Source organism: Bufo gargarizans, chromosome 5, assembly GCF_014858855.1.
Source record: "Bufo gargarizans isolate SCDJY-AF-19 chromosome 5, ASM1485885v1, whole genome shotgun sequence".
Taxonomy (NCBI): Eukaryota; Metazoa; Chordata; class Amphibia; order Anura; family Bufonidae; genus Bufo; species Bufo gargarizans.
This window is the reverse complement of record NC_058084.1, coordinates 6,451,376-6,466,504: the sequence shown is the minus strand read 5'-3', so window position 1 is coordinate 6,466,504 and position 15,129 is coordinate 6,451,376. Positions and strand designations below refer to the sequence as shown.

Here is a 15,129-nt window from a genome sequence, read left to right as displayed (position 1 = left end):
TTTACTGGGTATTTGGTACTATTTCTCTCATGAACGTATATTGATATGTCTTCAATTGTAGTGGCCTCCCTAAATGTTCATGGGCTGAACGAGCCATGCAAACGGTCTCAAATTATTTCTCTTCTCCTGAGGGACAAAGTCTCAGTTGCTTTTCTGCAGGAGACTCATTTTAGGACAGGTAGAATCCCCAACCTCCCCCCTAAGAAATTTGTTCAGTGGTTCCATAGCACAAATGACTCAGCTAGTAGAGGAGTTAGTGTGGCTCTGCACAAAAATCTGCCTTTCAAGCACACCGCTACCTCAGCGGACCCTGAGGGACGGTACATTTTTGTGAAGGGTGTGTTAAGCGATTCGCCGGTTACATTCGCCAATCTATATGCGCCTAATAGAGGCCAAGTACCATGGCTCGTTCAGACCCTTGATTTACTGGCGTCTTTCTCTGACGGACTGCTAGTTTTGGGGGGAGACTTCAATGTCGCCTTGGAGCCGGCGGTGGACACCTCAGTGGGTAGACCGTCTGTGTCCTATAGGCTTTTGAAAAGGCTTAAAACTTCCCTACGAAAATTGAAGGTCAGGGATGTGTGGCGTACTTTGAATCCCAGTGGCAGAGATTATACATACTATTCACATGCCAAGTCGTCCTTCCATAGGTTGGATTACCTGTTCTTGTCTGACTCGTATATACGCAATGTCTCTGGGGCCCGGATTGGTAGTATCACATTATCCGATCACGCGCCTGTTATTATTAATTTCTCCCTCTCTGGACCAATCAGAAAAGAACGCTTATGGCGTCTCAACGACACCTTGATTTTGGATCCCACCCACGCTTGCAAAATCAAGACGTCAATTTCTGAATTTTTCAAAATTAACGATACACCTGACTCCCCTCCTTCTCCTTCCATACTGTGGGAATCCCATAAGGTAGTAATTAGGGGGGAACTTATCGCGTTAGGAGCTCATGTGAAGAAACAGAGGACGCAGGCCTTAGATGCTGTGCTAGCAGACATTGCTCGCCTTGAATCCTCTCACAAGGAGTCACAGGCCAAGCGCTGCCTGAAGAATCTTACTGAAGCCAGAGTACGCTTAAGAAATCTATTGAATGTCACCTCTGCTAAGCTGGTCCTACGCTCACGTTTTAAAGCATACGCACATGGGGATAGAGGAAACAGACTGATGTCGGCGATTGCCAAAAAGCAGTTCTCTGACTCCTTTGTTTCCTCTATTAAGGACTCCAAAGGTAAAATGCATAAATCCACTCCGGATATTGCCAAGGCATTTTGCGCCTTTTATGAAGCCTTATATAACTTGCCCTCCCCTGAGGGGTCCACTACTAGTGATCTTTCAAAGGCAACGGATAAGTTTTTACAGACTCTAGACCTTCCCTCTATATCTTCAACCAAGGCGTCTCAGCTTACTAGACCCATTACTGATTCTGAGATTCATAAGGTGCTCACGTCCATCCCCTCGGGCAGATGGTTTTTCCATCACGTACTACAAGTCCTTTAAGGACGTTTTAATTCCCCGCTTCAGGGATTTGTGCAATTATCTTCTCTCCGGAGGTTCTCTAGCTCCTCACTCTTTATTGGCACACATTACTGTCCTGCATAAGGAGAATAAGGATCCAACTTGTTGCAGTAACTACAGGCCGATCTCTCTGCTTAACTGTGATGTGAAGTGGTGGGCGAAGATTTTGGCTACAAGGCTTCAGGATGTTCTTCCTGACATCGTCCATGAGGAACAAGTTGGCTTTGTCCATGGCAGACAGGGGTCCGATAATACGGTACGGCTTCTTCATCTTGTAAATTGGGCCAAAAGATCCTCTAAGCCCTTAGTGTTGGTTAGTACCGATGCGGAAAAGGCCTTTGACAGGGTCAGCTGGTACTATATGTCGCGGACTCTGTCAAAGTTTGGTCTTCCAGACCAATTCATTGCAGCCATTTATACCTTGTATTCGTCCCCCTCTGCCAGGGTCAAAGTTAACGGTGCATTGTCACCACCGTTTCGCATCACTAACGGGACGAGGCAGGGTTGCCCCCTCTCTCCTGCACTATTCGTTTTAGTAATGGAGACCCTTTTGTGTAAAATAAGAGGAGACCCGGATATTAAAGGTCTTCAGATCGGTGCTTTTACACATGTTGCTGCAGCATTTGCGGATGATCTATTGGTCATGATCTCCAATCCTAAGGAGGCCTTACCCAAATTACTGACTATATTCGAGAGCTTTGGGTTTATATCCAATTTTAAAATGAATTATGGAAAATCCATGGCACTTAACATCTCCTGCCCACAAGCGGTGATTAATGCTATTAGGCGTGCCACTCCATTCACTTGGGCCTCCAGGGACATTGCGTATTTGGGGACTCACATATCGGCCAATGTACAGGATCTGGCTTCCCTTAACTATATACCGCTTCTGAAAACTGTGCGTACGCATCTACAAAATTTGAAACTTCCATTTGTCTCCTGGGTAGGGAGAAAGAACTACATTAAGACCTTTATTCTTCCCAAATTTCTGTATTTGCTGCAGGTGCTCCCTATTTGGTTGCCAAACTCATATTTTACAGAAATTCGGAGAGTATTCACACGCTTCCTGTGGAATGGAAAATCTCCGCGTATAGCTTATTCGGTCCTCACGAGGGACAGAAGGTTTGGTGGTTTTGGGATGCCAGATGTGAAATTATATTATAATGCAGTACAGCTCTGTAGATGTGTAGCTATCATGACTCGTCACTCCGATTCCCTTTGCTCCCGCCTTGAAAATGTACTGTTCACGAATCAAGAACTACTTACTTTGTGGGGCATTAGGCCTATTTCAGCTAATCACTACTACTCCTCTCCGGTTTGGAAGGGTATGCTGGTTGAATGGTCCAAAATGGTTCAGTCTCGCATTTTTAATTTTCCTAACCCTAGTATGCCACTTAACTTACTACAAAACCACATCCACCCCTCTGTGTTAAACCCCTCCGGGATTTGGTCTAAGCTCGCTGACATTCCTCTGCGGGATGTCCTTCTCCCGGATGGCAGTTTGATCTGGGATTCAGTGATGGACCTCCCTGAGGTTAAAGCTGCGCCTTTTTTCCACTTAGCAGATTTTAAACGAGACACTAAAAAGTGTACTGGGCCCTTTGCAGGTAATAGTTCCCCCTCCTGGCTTGAAAGGAAGGTTTTGGCTACTAAACCTCCCCTTAGACCGTTATCCCAGATGTATAAAGAAATACTCTCTTCATTACCCCCAGAGCTACATTATGTGGTCTCCTGGGAACGGGAGCTATCCATGTCTCTTACGGAGCCAAGGAAGGCGTCCATCCTGGCCCACTCGCACGGCTTCAGTTGTTGTGTGAGGATTCAGGAGAATTCCTTTAAGCTTCTCAGTAGGTGGTACAAAACACCCGACTTCTTACATAAATTAAACCCAGAGATCCCTGAATCGTGTTGGAGATGTGGTACAGGTATTGGGTCTTTGTCGCATATTTGGTGGTTTTGTCACAAGATTCAACCGTTTTGGAAATCAATTGAGGCATTGGTTAACCAAATATGCAATACTAGGATATCAATAGATGCTAAACTAGTGCTATTATGGTGCCCTAACAGCTCTCTCACTCCCTCTAAGCACGATCTCCCTACGATGCTGCTTACAGCGGCTAAATTACTTATTCCCTTTTTGTGGAAGAATGACTCCCCACCGACTCTCCATATGTGGACTGACAAGGTGGACCAGATTTACCATTTTGAGGAGCTTGCGCATTGGGAGACTAATTCACGTGCCCGCTTCTTAAAATTGTGGTCCCCATGGAAAGCCCATAGAAATTTTACATGATAGAGCAGAAGTTACCTCACTTCCTCGTTTCCCCCCCTCCTCCCTTTCCTTCCCCTTCTTTCCTTTTTACCTTTTTATTTAATGTTTCTTATTGACTAAGGCAAGATTGCTTGTATTGTCTACACATGACGTGTATGCTTGATGATCGTATGGACATTTGTTATCATCATTGTACTGTCATGTATGGGTCTCGGCCCTGATCTTTTGCTTTCTTTCAATAAAAAGAAATATGGTTAAGAATATATCTACTATAATACTGTCTCCTATGTACAAGAATATAACTACTATAATACTGCCTCCTATATACAATAATATAACTACTATAATACTGCCTCCTATATATACAATAATATAACTACTATAATACTGCCTCCTATGTACAAGAATATAACTACTATAATACTGCCTCCTATGTACAAGAATATAACTACTATAATACTGTTCCTATGTTCAAGAATATATGTACTATAATACTGTCTCCTATGTATAAGAATATAACTACTATAATACTGCCTCCTATGTACAAGAATATAACTACTATAATACTGCCTCCTATATACAATAATATAACTGCTATAATACTGCCTCCTATGTACAAGACTATAACTACTTGTCACGGATGGTGTTGCAGAAAACTAGAAGTCACAAATAAAGATCCAACTGACTTGATCCCAAACTAAGGAACAAATGGGTGAGCCCTATAAAAGCCCTAGAGCTCTCCCTGACTGCTCAGCCCATGCAAAGATCTTAATGATAGAAAATTGCATGCCCTCGTACCTAGACTGAGTGACACGTGAAAACCCTACAATAGTGAGGGGACGCGACCACCGGCTCCCTGCACTTAATACGGAGGGAGTCAGGGTCACCTAGAATCAAGCCAACAGGAAAACACAAATAAAGGAAAAGACTTATCTGAGGAACCAGCAGTTGCAGCATCTAGCAGCGAGCACAATCCAGGAAGTTGTGTCTGTGGCAGGTAGGTGTGGAAGTGGTTTCACTCACCTGCTATATCCATAGGCTGTTGATGTTCCCCTTTCCTTGCAGCTCGTACAGTGAGACTACTGTCGTCCGTGTCTAGGAGGAACAGGTCGTCTTAACCTGCTCCTAGCTCAGGGATCTCTTGAGGGCTAGTAGGGACCCGAGGTTCCTGAGTATGAGCCCTCCTACCATCTGGGTTGGCTCATACAGTTAGGAGTCAGGGTCAGAGTTAGGGACGCTTTAGGAGATGACCTGCTCCCTAATTCTGTTGTCCTGGCCTAGCAGCTGCCCTTATCCCTTAACATCGCACGGATGAGGGTTTCCCCCACTCTCATCCGTGACACTACTATAATACTGCCTCCTATATACAATAATATAACTACTATAATACTGCCTCCTATGTACAAGAATATAACTACTATAATACTGTTCCTATGTTTAAAAATATATCTACTATAATACTGCCTCCTATGTACAAGAATATAACTACTATAATACTGCTCCTATGTACAAGAATATAACTACTATAATACTACCCCTATGTACAAGAATATAACTACTATTATACTGCCTCCTATGTACAAGAATATAACTACTATAATACTGCCTCCTATGTACAAGAATATAACTACTATAATACTGCCCCTATGTACAAGAATATAACTACTATAATACTGCTCCTATGTACAAGAATATAACTACTATAATACTGCTCCTATGTACAGGAATATAACTACTATAATACTGTCCTATGTACAATAATATAACTACTATAATACTGCTCCTATGTACAAGAATATAACTACTATAATACTGCTCCTATGTATAAAAATATAACTACTATAATACTGCTCCTATGTACAAGAATATAGTTACTATAATACCTCTCCTATGTACAAGAATATAACTACTATAATACTGCCTCCTATGTACAAGATTATAACTACTATAATACTGGCTCCTATGTACAAGAATATAACTACTATAATACTGCCTCCTATGTACAAGATTATAACTACTATAATACTGGCTCCTATGTACAAGAATATAACTACTATAATACTGCTCCTATGTACAAGAATATAACTACTATAATGCTGCCCCTATGTACAAGAAAATAACTACTATAATACTGCTCCTATGTACAAGAATATAACTGCTATAATACTGCTCCTATATACAAGAATATAACCGCTATAATACTGCTCCTATGTACAATAATATAACTACTATAATACTGCCCATATGTACAAGAATATAACTACTATAATACTGCTCCTATGTACAAGAATATAACTATTATAATACTGCCTCCTATGTACAAGAATATAAATACTATAATAATGCTCCTATGTACAGGAATATAACTACTATAATACTGCTCCTATGTACAATAATATAACTACTATAATACTGCCCCTATGTACAAGAATATAACTACTATAATACTGCTCCTATGTACAAGAATATAACTATTATAATACTGCCTCCTATGTACAAGAATATAAATACTATCATACTGCTCCTATGTACAAGAATATAACTACTAAAATTACTGTCTCCTATGTACAAGAATATAACTACTATTATACTTTAATATTGTAATTGTAATACTATTGTACTGCTATAGTGAATGGCGGCAGTGCTGTAGTAACCAGCTCTGTCCACTACACAACAGATGGAGCTATATCCAGCACCACAGCTACTCCTGAACAGCCGATTGGGGGGTTGGGTGTCGGAACCCACCTATTAGATATTTATAGAAAAAAACGTAAGGCAGCTCTCACCTGCAATAGTAGAATCACCAGAGGTGCACGGATGCCGCTCCTGGGTGCGGTATATACAATAAGAAAGAGAAGAAAATCCAGCTCTCTCCGGTGTAAAAATGAAAAACTTTATTCCAGCGAGTTAAAATCCATACAGGTGTACAAGAAACAGTCAACGCGTTTCAGACCTCAGAGAAATATGGGTCCTTCCTCATGACAAACGTTTGTCATGAGGAAGGACCCATATTTCTCTGAGGTCTGAAACGCGTTGACTGTTTCTTGTACACCTGTATGGATTTTAACTCGCTAGAATAAAGTTTTAATTTTTTCACCGGAGAGAGATGGATTTTCTTCTCTTTCTTATTGTATTAGATATTTATGGCCTATACTGAGGACACCTGATAGCACCTCAGTATTCATGGTGACCATTTCCTAATCTTGCTAGTCTATTCACCAAATTCACTCTACTTTGAAAAGGGTGAACATCATTGTTGGTTGGAGGTAGATGGGATTGTGCTTTCGTTTAAGCCTAACTATCATATGAAACTTACAAGTAACTCTGTCTCACGTGCAGAATACTACAATTCCTTTTACGTAAAAAAAAATTTAAGGAGACGCTGAGGCCTTATGATGTCAAAGACGTTATAGAGCAATATTCTGCAGGCCATTTGGACATGCTGGCCAGGATTAAATATCTCCAGTCAAGGTAAGCCCAAAAATCTTTTTGCTGTTTCCTTTATTCTATTATTAAGGCCGTGAGCGGTCCGTGGTAACACGGGCTGGATTCCTGCTGAGAGCAGGAGCGCACGGCGTCATTGGTTGCTATGACGCCATGCGCTTCCTGCCCCCACTGCGGCGGCAGCAAGAAGGGCACAGCGCCAGAGCAACCAATGACGCCGTGCGCTCCTGCTCTCAGCAGGAATCCAGCCCGTGTTACCATGGACCGCTCACGGCCGTGAAACACGGCTGTGTGCATTCGGCCTAAGTGTTCTTGCATGGCAAGACCACTTACTCTTATCTCACATATATATTCTTATTATTATAGCCAAATAGAGGCTGGGTCACATGCTGCACTGGCCAATCACAGCCATGCCAATAGTAGGCATGGCTGTGATGGCCTTTTGGGGCAAGTAGCATGACGCTTGTTGATTGGCTGCTGTGCAGCCTTTCAAAAAGCGCCAAGAAAGCGCCGAACACCGAACTTTTACATAAATGTTTGGGTTCGGGTCCGGGTGCCGAAAAACCTAAAGTTCGGTATGATCGCGAACTTTACAGTTCGGGTTCGCTCAACTCTAATGATTTCTAAACTGCCTCCACTCCCTCATTTTCAAGCCCATCTGCACAAATCGCTGCTAATGTTTTTATAAACGTATGTTTTGAAGTAACTGTGAAGCATTTTGTCCAACAACATTGCAATTAAATGTGCTATATAAATAAATAAAAGTTGAAATGCATTTCTCACTCTATCGAGCTTGCCATGGGCACTTTTTAAATTTGATCAATCAATTGGTTAGTGTAATGTTTACTATCTTTACTCCAAACACTCCCCACAGTTACTCTGCCCACCCCATAAAGTTACTCTGCCCAGTCCAACCTTTCCACAGTTACTCCAGCCACTCCACCCAGTTACTCCGCCCACTCCAGTTGTAGACTACTGGTGGAGGCCAGAACACTTCTTACAATTTCCCCAGAAATTGTAACTTTTCTAGTTGTTATTATTAATAATAATAATACTTTTTTGCAAATTTGTCTGTACAAGTTTATGAATATTTTATGCAAATATATGTTTTTGCATAGTTGGTCAGAAAACCAAATGTCCAAAAAACTGGCAAAAACTTGGTCACAATTTTTTTTTTTTCTTCCTCAGAATAGACATGGTCTTTGCTCCAGGTCCCCTTTCTACACCCAAACATAAGAAGTCCCAGAAAGGACTGGGTGGTCCAGGAGGATACGGCTATCCATCCCAACAGTCTCCAAGGTAATAGAGTTGTCTTTTTTTATGGAAGTCCATTGAGGACCTACATGTGGGACAAAAATGCTTACTTATGTAATGATTCACCAAATATTCTGGTTGGAGTGGCCACCCTCTACTGATCCTGTCCTGTGCTCACACCATTCCCACCTTGTGCATTTATCTGGCTGGGCGCCATAGCAGATATCTTCAAGGAGTTAACCACTGCTATGACATCCCCTGTTTTCTATATTACCACTGCTATGACATCCCGTTTTCTATATTTTAAAAAAATATTTTTTAGGCATGATCCCTATGGGTCCAAAGCTTCAGATTTTGAAGACCAAAGCATGATGGGAAAATTTGTGAAAGTAGAAAGACAGGTATTGTAGCATGCAAACTTTCAAACCTAATTTAGATTTTTTTTAATAATGTGTTTTTATTCTTGCTCCTGAATTGTGCTAGTTTTATAATGTGCAAAACTTCTTTGTCTAGTCTGTGCACAGTGGCATAGCTATAGGTGGCACCAAGGTAGCTGGGACATGTGGACCCTGGTGCCAGAGGGTCAGCAAAGTTACCTATGCCACATAAAAAGACTCCAATATTATAAATGGCACATGGCGGGTGAGGGTCCTCTTATACATTTTGCACTGGGGCCTCAGAGCCACAAGTCCTGCTTCTGTCTGTGTGTCTGTAATTACATAATCATCAGAGGAATTGGGCCATAAAGTTCTGGGGTGACTGTTAAGGTTCAACTCTACAGGCAAAAAATCAGTACAAACCTAAGAGTTTACTACAATTTTATCCAGTATTGGTATTGGTGAGCTCAGCAGGGTGGACTTCTGACCAGGGGCAGACTGGGAACTTAAAGTGGCCCTGGAACAATTACTAAAAGTGGACCCATTTTGTAGTGGGGTCCAAATTGATGGAAGGCAGGTCCAGCAATACCATATTGTGGCACATTATACCGCCCCAACAGAGCCAAATACCACAGCCCATCATAAAATACTGTCCACTGGCCGGCCATGAGGAGGGCTTAGGCGGCCCCCTGAGCATCGGGCCACCGGGAATTTCCCTGTAAGGTCTATGGCCAATCCGCCCCTGCTTCTGACTCCTGTGTATAAAATTACCTCCCAGTCTTTTTTTCTTTCAGTGGTGGCTTGGTTTCCTGTAGATTTTAATGATTCTACTGTTGCTATATGGGAAACTCTTGAACATGCACTGGCTTTCTGATGAACCTGTTCTGTAGTTACCTGTAAAGCATGGTGGAGGGATAGAGCCGTGTATGATATTTAGAATTCATTTGGATCCGGCTTTAATATTTATTAAATGCACACTCAATAGAATGTAAAATGTACTGCAATTTTTGGCGTGCCCGGCAGGATCGTTTTGAACACAAACCTTTAAGATCTGTTTATAGAATTTTATCTATGTTCTTGTTTGATCACCTTGTCTTGTTTATGTTTGGTATTTTCTCCTAGGTCCAGGATATGGAAAAGAAATTAGACTTTTTGGTTGATATGCATATGCAGCATATGGACCAGCTACAGGTCCAGGTAACGGAGTACTACCCACTTAGAGAGTCCCAAGTAGAAGAAGAGGGAGAAGAGAGCAGATATTCAGAACTTGGTAGGGTCGTTTATAACTATACAGAATCCTGCACCCATGGAAATCCCTACAACATGCATCAAGTTTCTTTTAATAAATTGGATCAGTATGGGTTCTTCGAGAACTACCCTGTGGAATTTACCGCACCCATGCCTTTTAATGGTGACCACTGTTCCAGAAGGAGCATGACCTCCTCGCCCAATTATACAGAAAGGCCAACAGATTTACCTATTCAGACTTTGATAGACACTCGGGTCGACTATCGTCATGAAAGAGAGATCTCAAGCCCGTATGCCGAGAGGGTCTCCCCTATACATAGAAGAAGTTTTACAAGAGATAGCGACACTCCCCTGTCTCTTCTCTCGGTCAACCACGATGAACTTCAGAGGTCTCCTAGTGGTTTCAGTATTTCCCAAGAAAAAGAAGACTTTAATTTTGGCCCCAATGGCTCCACGTGGATGAGAGATAAACGTTACTTAGCGGAAGGTGAAACGGATACAGATACGGACCCGTTCACACCTAGTGGCCCCATGACCTTGTCGTCAACGGGAGACGGTTTTTCAGATTCGGCATGGACACCTTCGAAACCTGTATAAAATCCACGTGGCCCGGGAGGACACTGACCTTCCCTTTTCGTACGACGTACTACATCTTTGTATAAGTCACTATACACTTTCCAAAGCTGAATCGTTGAGAAGAGGAAGAACACCATCAATGGCTAAATATGATGCATGTTTAACTTTGTAGCCATGGCATCATCTCACATAAAATTCTGTCACTTTTCTTTTGTTTCTCTTCACGACAAATGAGACAGCCTTTAGATTCCGGCATGACTTGCATGTGTTTACATGATATAAGTGTAAAAAAAAAATAATCTATTTTATATTTTGTAATGATATGGCACATACCTAACCCATGGGTGATCTATGCAGAAGGAAACTCAGATGTGAGCGTTCATTTTCCATCCCTAGCGCAGGATTTTTTTTTCCATTGTGCTGCACAGTGTTCATTAGGACTTTAGGTCTTTTTTTTTTTCATAGTGGTTGTAGTACTTAGACTTCTTTAACTTATTGGCTTCATGCGCCCTCTTGCAACTTTGATCTAACACATTGCTTTATGATGTTTCTCAATTCTGTACTTTTTTTTTTTTAACACGGCCTGATTTTTTCCGCTGTATAGAGCTAGTCAGACTCATCTGTTACTCTCTACTGTTTACAAGGTAACGCCTATGTGCGGGCTACACTGACATTGATCTGCAGGTGAGCTGTATACTCATAATGGTAGGATTTTTAAAAAATCAAACCGATTTACAACGTTTTTTCTTTTTTATATATTTTAGAGCAATTATTGCAAAAGTTCACATACCCACAAATTGTAGTAAATTTGTAATAAAGACATGCAGAATAAAGGGAAATATGGAGCAGTGTGCACATGCGTGCACTGATAAATTAGCCAATAATCTGGAGCAATCAGGCCGATAATTATAATCGAGCTCATCAGTTATCAAACATGCAGGTATTTTTACAAACAGCCACAGCAAACGTTGTATAAGCCATATCTTCGAACCACCCCGTCGTTTTTAAGAACGGTCCCAGTTCTTGGAGAGGGTGAAGCTTTACTTCAGGCCATTTTCAAAGTCTCAGCTAGGGGGCGATATAAGTCAATATCAGAAAGAGAGCTCCTTTATTACTTTTTAGATTCCTCATCACCATTCCAATATACCAAAAAAAAAAAAGCACTAGACCACACATAGATCTATATTTCTTTTATTTAACCTGTAATGGATTGATAAGCCCATTGAAATTTATTTTAAAATGATATATAATTAGAGAAGTTCTAATTTATATTCAGAATTTTTATTTTATTTTATATATTTTCATTGAGGTCTGAAGTTTACAAAAGTCCTATTAAAGGGGAAGTTTAATTTTGTGTGTTACAGGACTGGCCAATTTAATGTCATTGTCTTAGTAGATGCAGATAGAGCAGGCGGCCTCTAACAGCTGACACCTGCCGATTTGTAAACAATTGTTTGGCAGCGCCATCTGTTGGCAGAAACTGAAAAATGCAGCAAAAACGAAATGACGTTTGCAAGGTGCAGTTGACCAGCTTCAGCTGTTTGCCTCTTTTTGTTAGCGTGACTATGTGGTGGATTACTCCAGTTTAGGAACCGTAGATCTCACTACGGTATTGAATTCTTCAATGGATGTTTAATGATTCTATAGAAAAATTAAACACCGCCTACAGGTTGTAACTGGTATTACAAAGTAGCACATGCCATTCAATAATGGTGTGGCAGAGAAAGCTACCTCTCTAGTGCCACCTATAGGTGACTATCCTGTAAATCAATGTTCAGTCCCTTAAAGTGGTACTCCAAGATTTAACCCTAGGATAAGTCATCAATATCAGATTGGCACCCAGCACCCTTGTTAATCAGCTGTTAGGGAGCAGGTGCGGCTCCGAAACTACACAGCTCCATCCAGTGGATGGAGCTGGTAACTGCAGTGTTGCTCCCAGTCACTCCAATGGAAGAAGAACATTGGTAACCATCTCTGCCCACAATGGACGGAGCTGTGTCGTTCTAGGAAATATTTCTGGCACTGGACCTACTGATCATGGGGGTAGGGGGTGTCGGGTCCCTACCGATCTGGTATTGATGAGCTATCCTTGGCATAGGTCATCAATTGCTGGATCTTGGAGAATTTGTAATTATTTGTAAAAAAAACTTTCCTGGGGTGGATGTATTGAAGATACACTTCCGTCCCTTATAGTCTGCATAGACAGTGCAGTGAGGTGTGTGCACTTTATGACAGGTGCAATGGATGGGAGTTAACTGAAATGTAGTGGATTATTACAATTTCCAGTGGGTAATGGAATACAGCGCCTTCCTCCGGAGAGCAGGGGGGATGCATATATATCCTTATTAGAGATGAGCGAATTTCATATTTTGAAACTCGTTCACGCTTCGTTTGGTGGTAAAAGGAGAATTGCGTTATCGATTCCGTTGCTTTTAGAGGCATTCCGTTATTCATTCCGTCATAATAGAAGTCTATGGCCTGCAAAAGGGATCCGTCCAGTTTCCGTTATGCAGGAGAGGGCTCTCCTGCATAACGGAAACGGGACGGATCAGTTTTGCAGTCCATAGACTTCTATTAGGACGGAATGAATAACGGAATGCCATAGAATTGCGTTATGGTCCGTGGTAACGGAATCCATAAAGCAATTCTGCTTTTACCACCAAACGAAGCGTGAACGAATTCCATAACATGACATTCGCTCATCTCTAATCCTTCCATGTATACTGTATAATGTACAGTGTTACTCCCCAGCTGTATCTAGCCTGCCAGCAGTGTAAAAGAGCCGTCACCTATACTCTAAATATATTGAGATGACTTTGCTAATTCTGTCCCAGTCCACACAACAAAGCTGAGAAGTACAGTAAGCTGTAGTAAATGTGAAAAAACATGGAGAGAGGACACCATGGTGGTCATTTACTAACTGATATTTGCCACTTTTCTAACATATATCTGTTGCAAATTGCAGCGCAAAAGGTTATTTGTGCCGCAATCTGGGACTGGCGTCTAAAACACCCTTCTTAATAAATGACCCCTCCATGTTTATAATTAAAAAATATGAACTTAAATAATATTTAATTCCCTGATGATACATTTCTTTAAATTTGGACACCTGTCTTACAGGAAATCCACCTATAGGTGACACTGGAGAAACCGTATTCTTTCTGCTGGGTAAGAGCTACTTTGCATACTGGTCCTACAGAGCATTGCTTTAAAGTATCTCAAGCTTATGCCAGGTCTCCTCAAGAAAAACGAATATTTAGGCAATTATCCATCATATTACACAGGTAACAGACAGCGGCAAGCTCCAACTCATCAGCAATGTCAGGGGTTTTCTTGAAGTACAATATTGATGACCTATCCTCAGCATAGTCATCAATGTCTGATTGGTGGGGTCTGACACCCTCACCGATCAGCTGTTTGTAGAGGCCACTGCATTCCAGTGAGCAAACTAAGCACAGCGCCATACATTGTATAGTGGCTGGGCTTGGTATTGCAACCCAGTCCCATTTACTTGAATGGGACTAAACTCCAAATAGGTCATGTGATCGATGAACGTAACGTCATTGGACTAGAAAGAGGCCACAAGTGGTCACCGGAACGCAGTCATAACCCCACCGACATTGATGACTTGTCCTGAGGATATTCTACTTCTGAGAAACTCCCTTAATGAAGCGAGGGTCCGGCATGACCTGTGAGCTCAGGACTTGCAGGAAGCCTCCCTCATCTTTGGGCTATCTATGGGTAGCCTATATTGGGACAGGATTTTAGCGCCTGCATTACAGCTGTACTTCTAGGACCCCCACCCTCGTGATTCACCATGGGGTTTACTTGAACTGCATTTAGTTCAGATCTTCGATACAAACTTATGATAGCCACCTGGATGAGGTATGGTCATAATGTGTCACAGTCATAGCTCTGACTTTGTGGAGGATCTTTTTTTCCATCTAAAATAACGAATCTGAACAGATGCAAAATTTGCGCAACTGAGTAAAACGGATGCCTAAAATACAGGATCAATTTTTTTCTTTCTGTTCTCCTGACGGATTAGAAGAGCGGAAAACTAAACGGTGATGTGATCCCGGCCTTAGGGCTCATGAATATGATACGTTATTGGACGGTGCCCATATTGCAGCCCGCAAACAGCAGGTCCGCAATATACGGGTTCTGATCGTTTGTGCACCACATCACGGAGTGCTTCCATGGGTTTTCTCTCCGTGCCGCCACGCTGCAAAAAATAGAATTTTTTTTGCGGTGCGGACGGATCACGGACCCATTCAATTTGAATGGCTCTGCATCCATGTGCGCTAGACACATGGACGGTGAACGGGTGGCACGCGTTCGTGTGCATGAGCCCTTATTGGTATAACTGCTGCTACTGGTCCTAAGGCTGTGTTCACACATTGTGGATGTATTTGGGCCAGGTTTTGCAAAATT

General features: G+C 41.9%; 1 protein-coding gene across 1 annotated transcript in view; it reads left to right on the top strand.

Moving 5' to 3' along the window:
• KCNQ3 (potassium voltage-gated channel subfamily Q member 3) overlaps positions 1–12,995 on the top strand; it is a 140,210-nt gene extending 127,215 nt beyond the window's left edge. The window contains exons 12-15 of the mRNA XM_044293690.1: positions 7,136–7,267; positions 8,429–8,539; positions 8,817–8,895; positions 9,994–12,995. Of these exons, the coding sequence (XP_044149625.1) occupies positions 7,136–7,267; positions 8,429–8,539; positions 8,817–8,895; positions 9,994–10,716 (1,045 nt within the window). The 3' untranslated portion in view covers positions 10,717–12,995. The remainder of the gene's footprint in view (positions 1–7,135; positions 7,268–8,428; positions 8,540–8,816; positions 8,896–9,993) is intronic.
• The last annotated feature ends 2,134 nt before the right edge of the window (positions 12,996–15,129 follow it).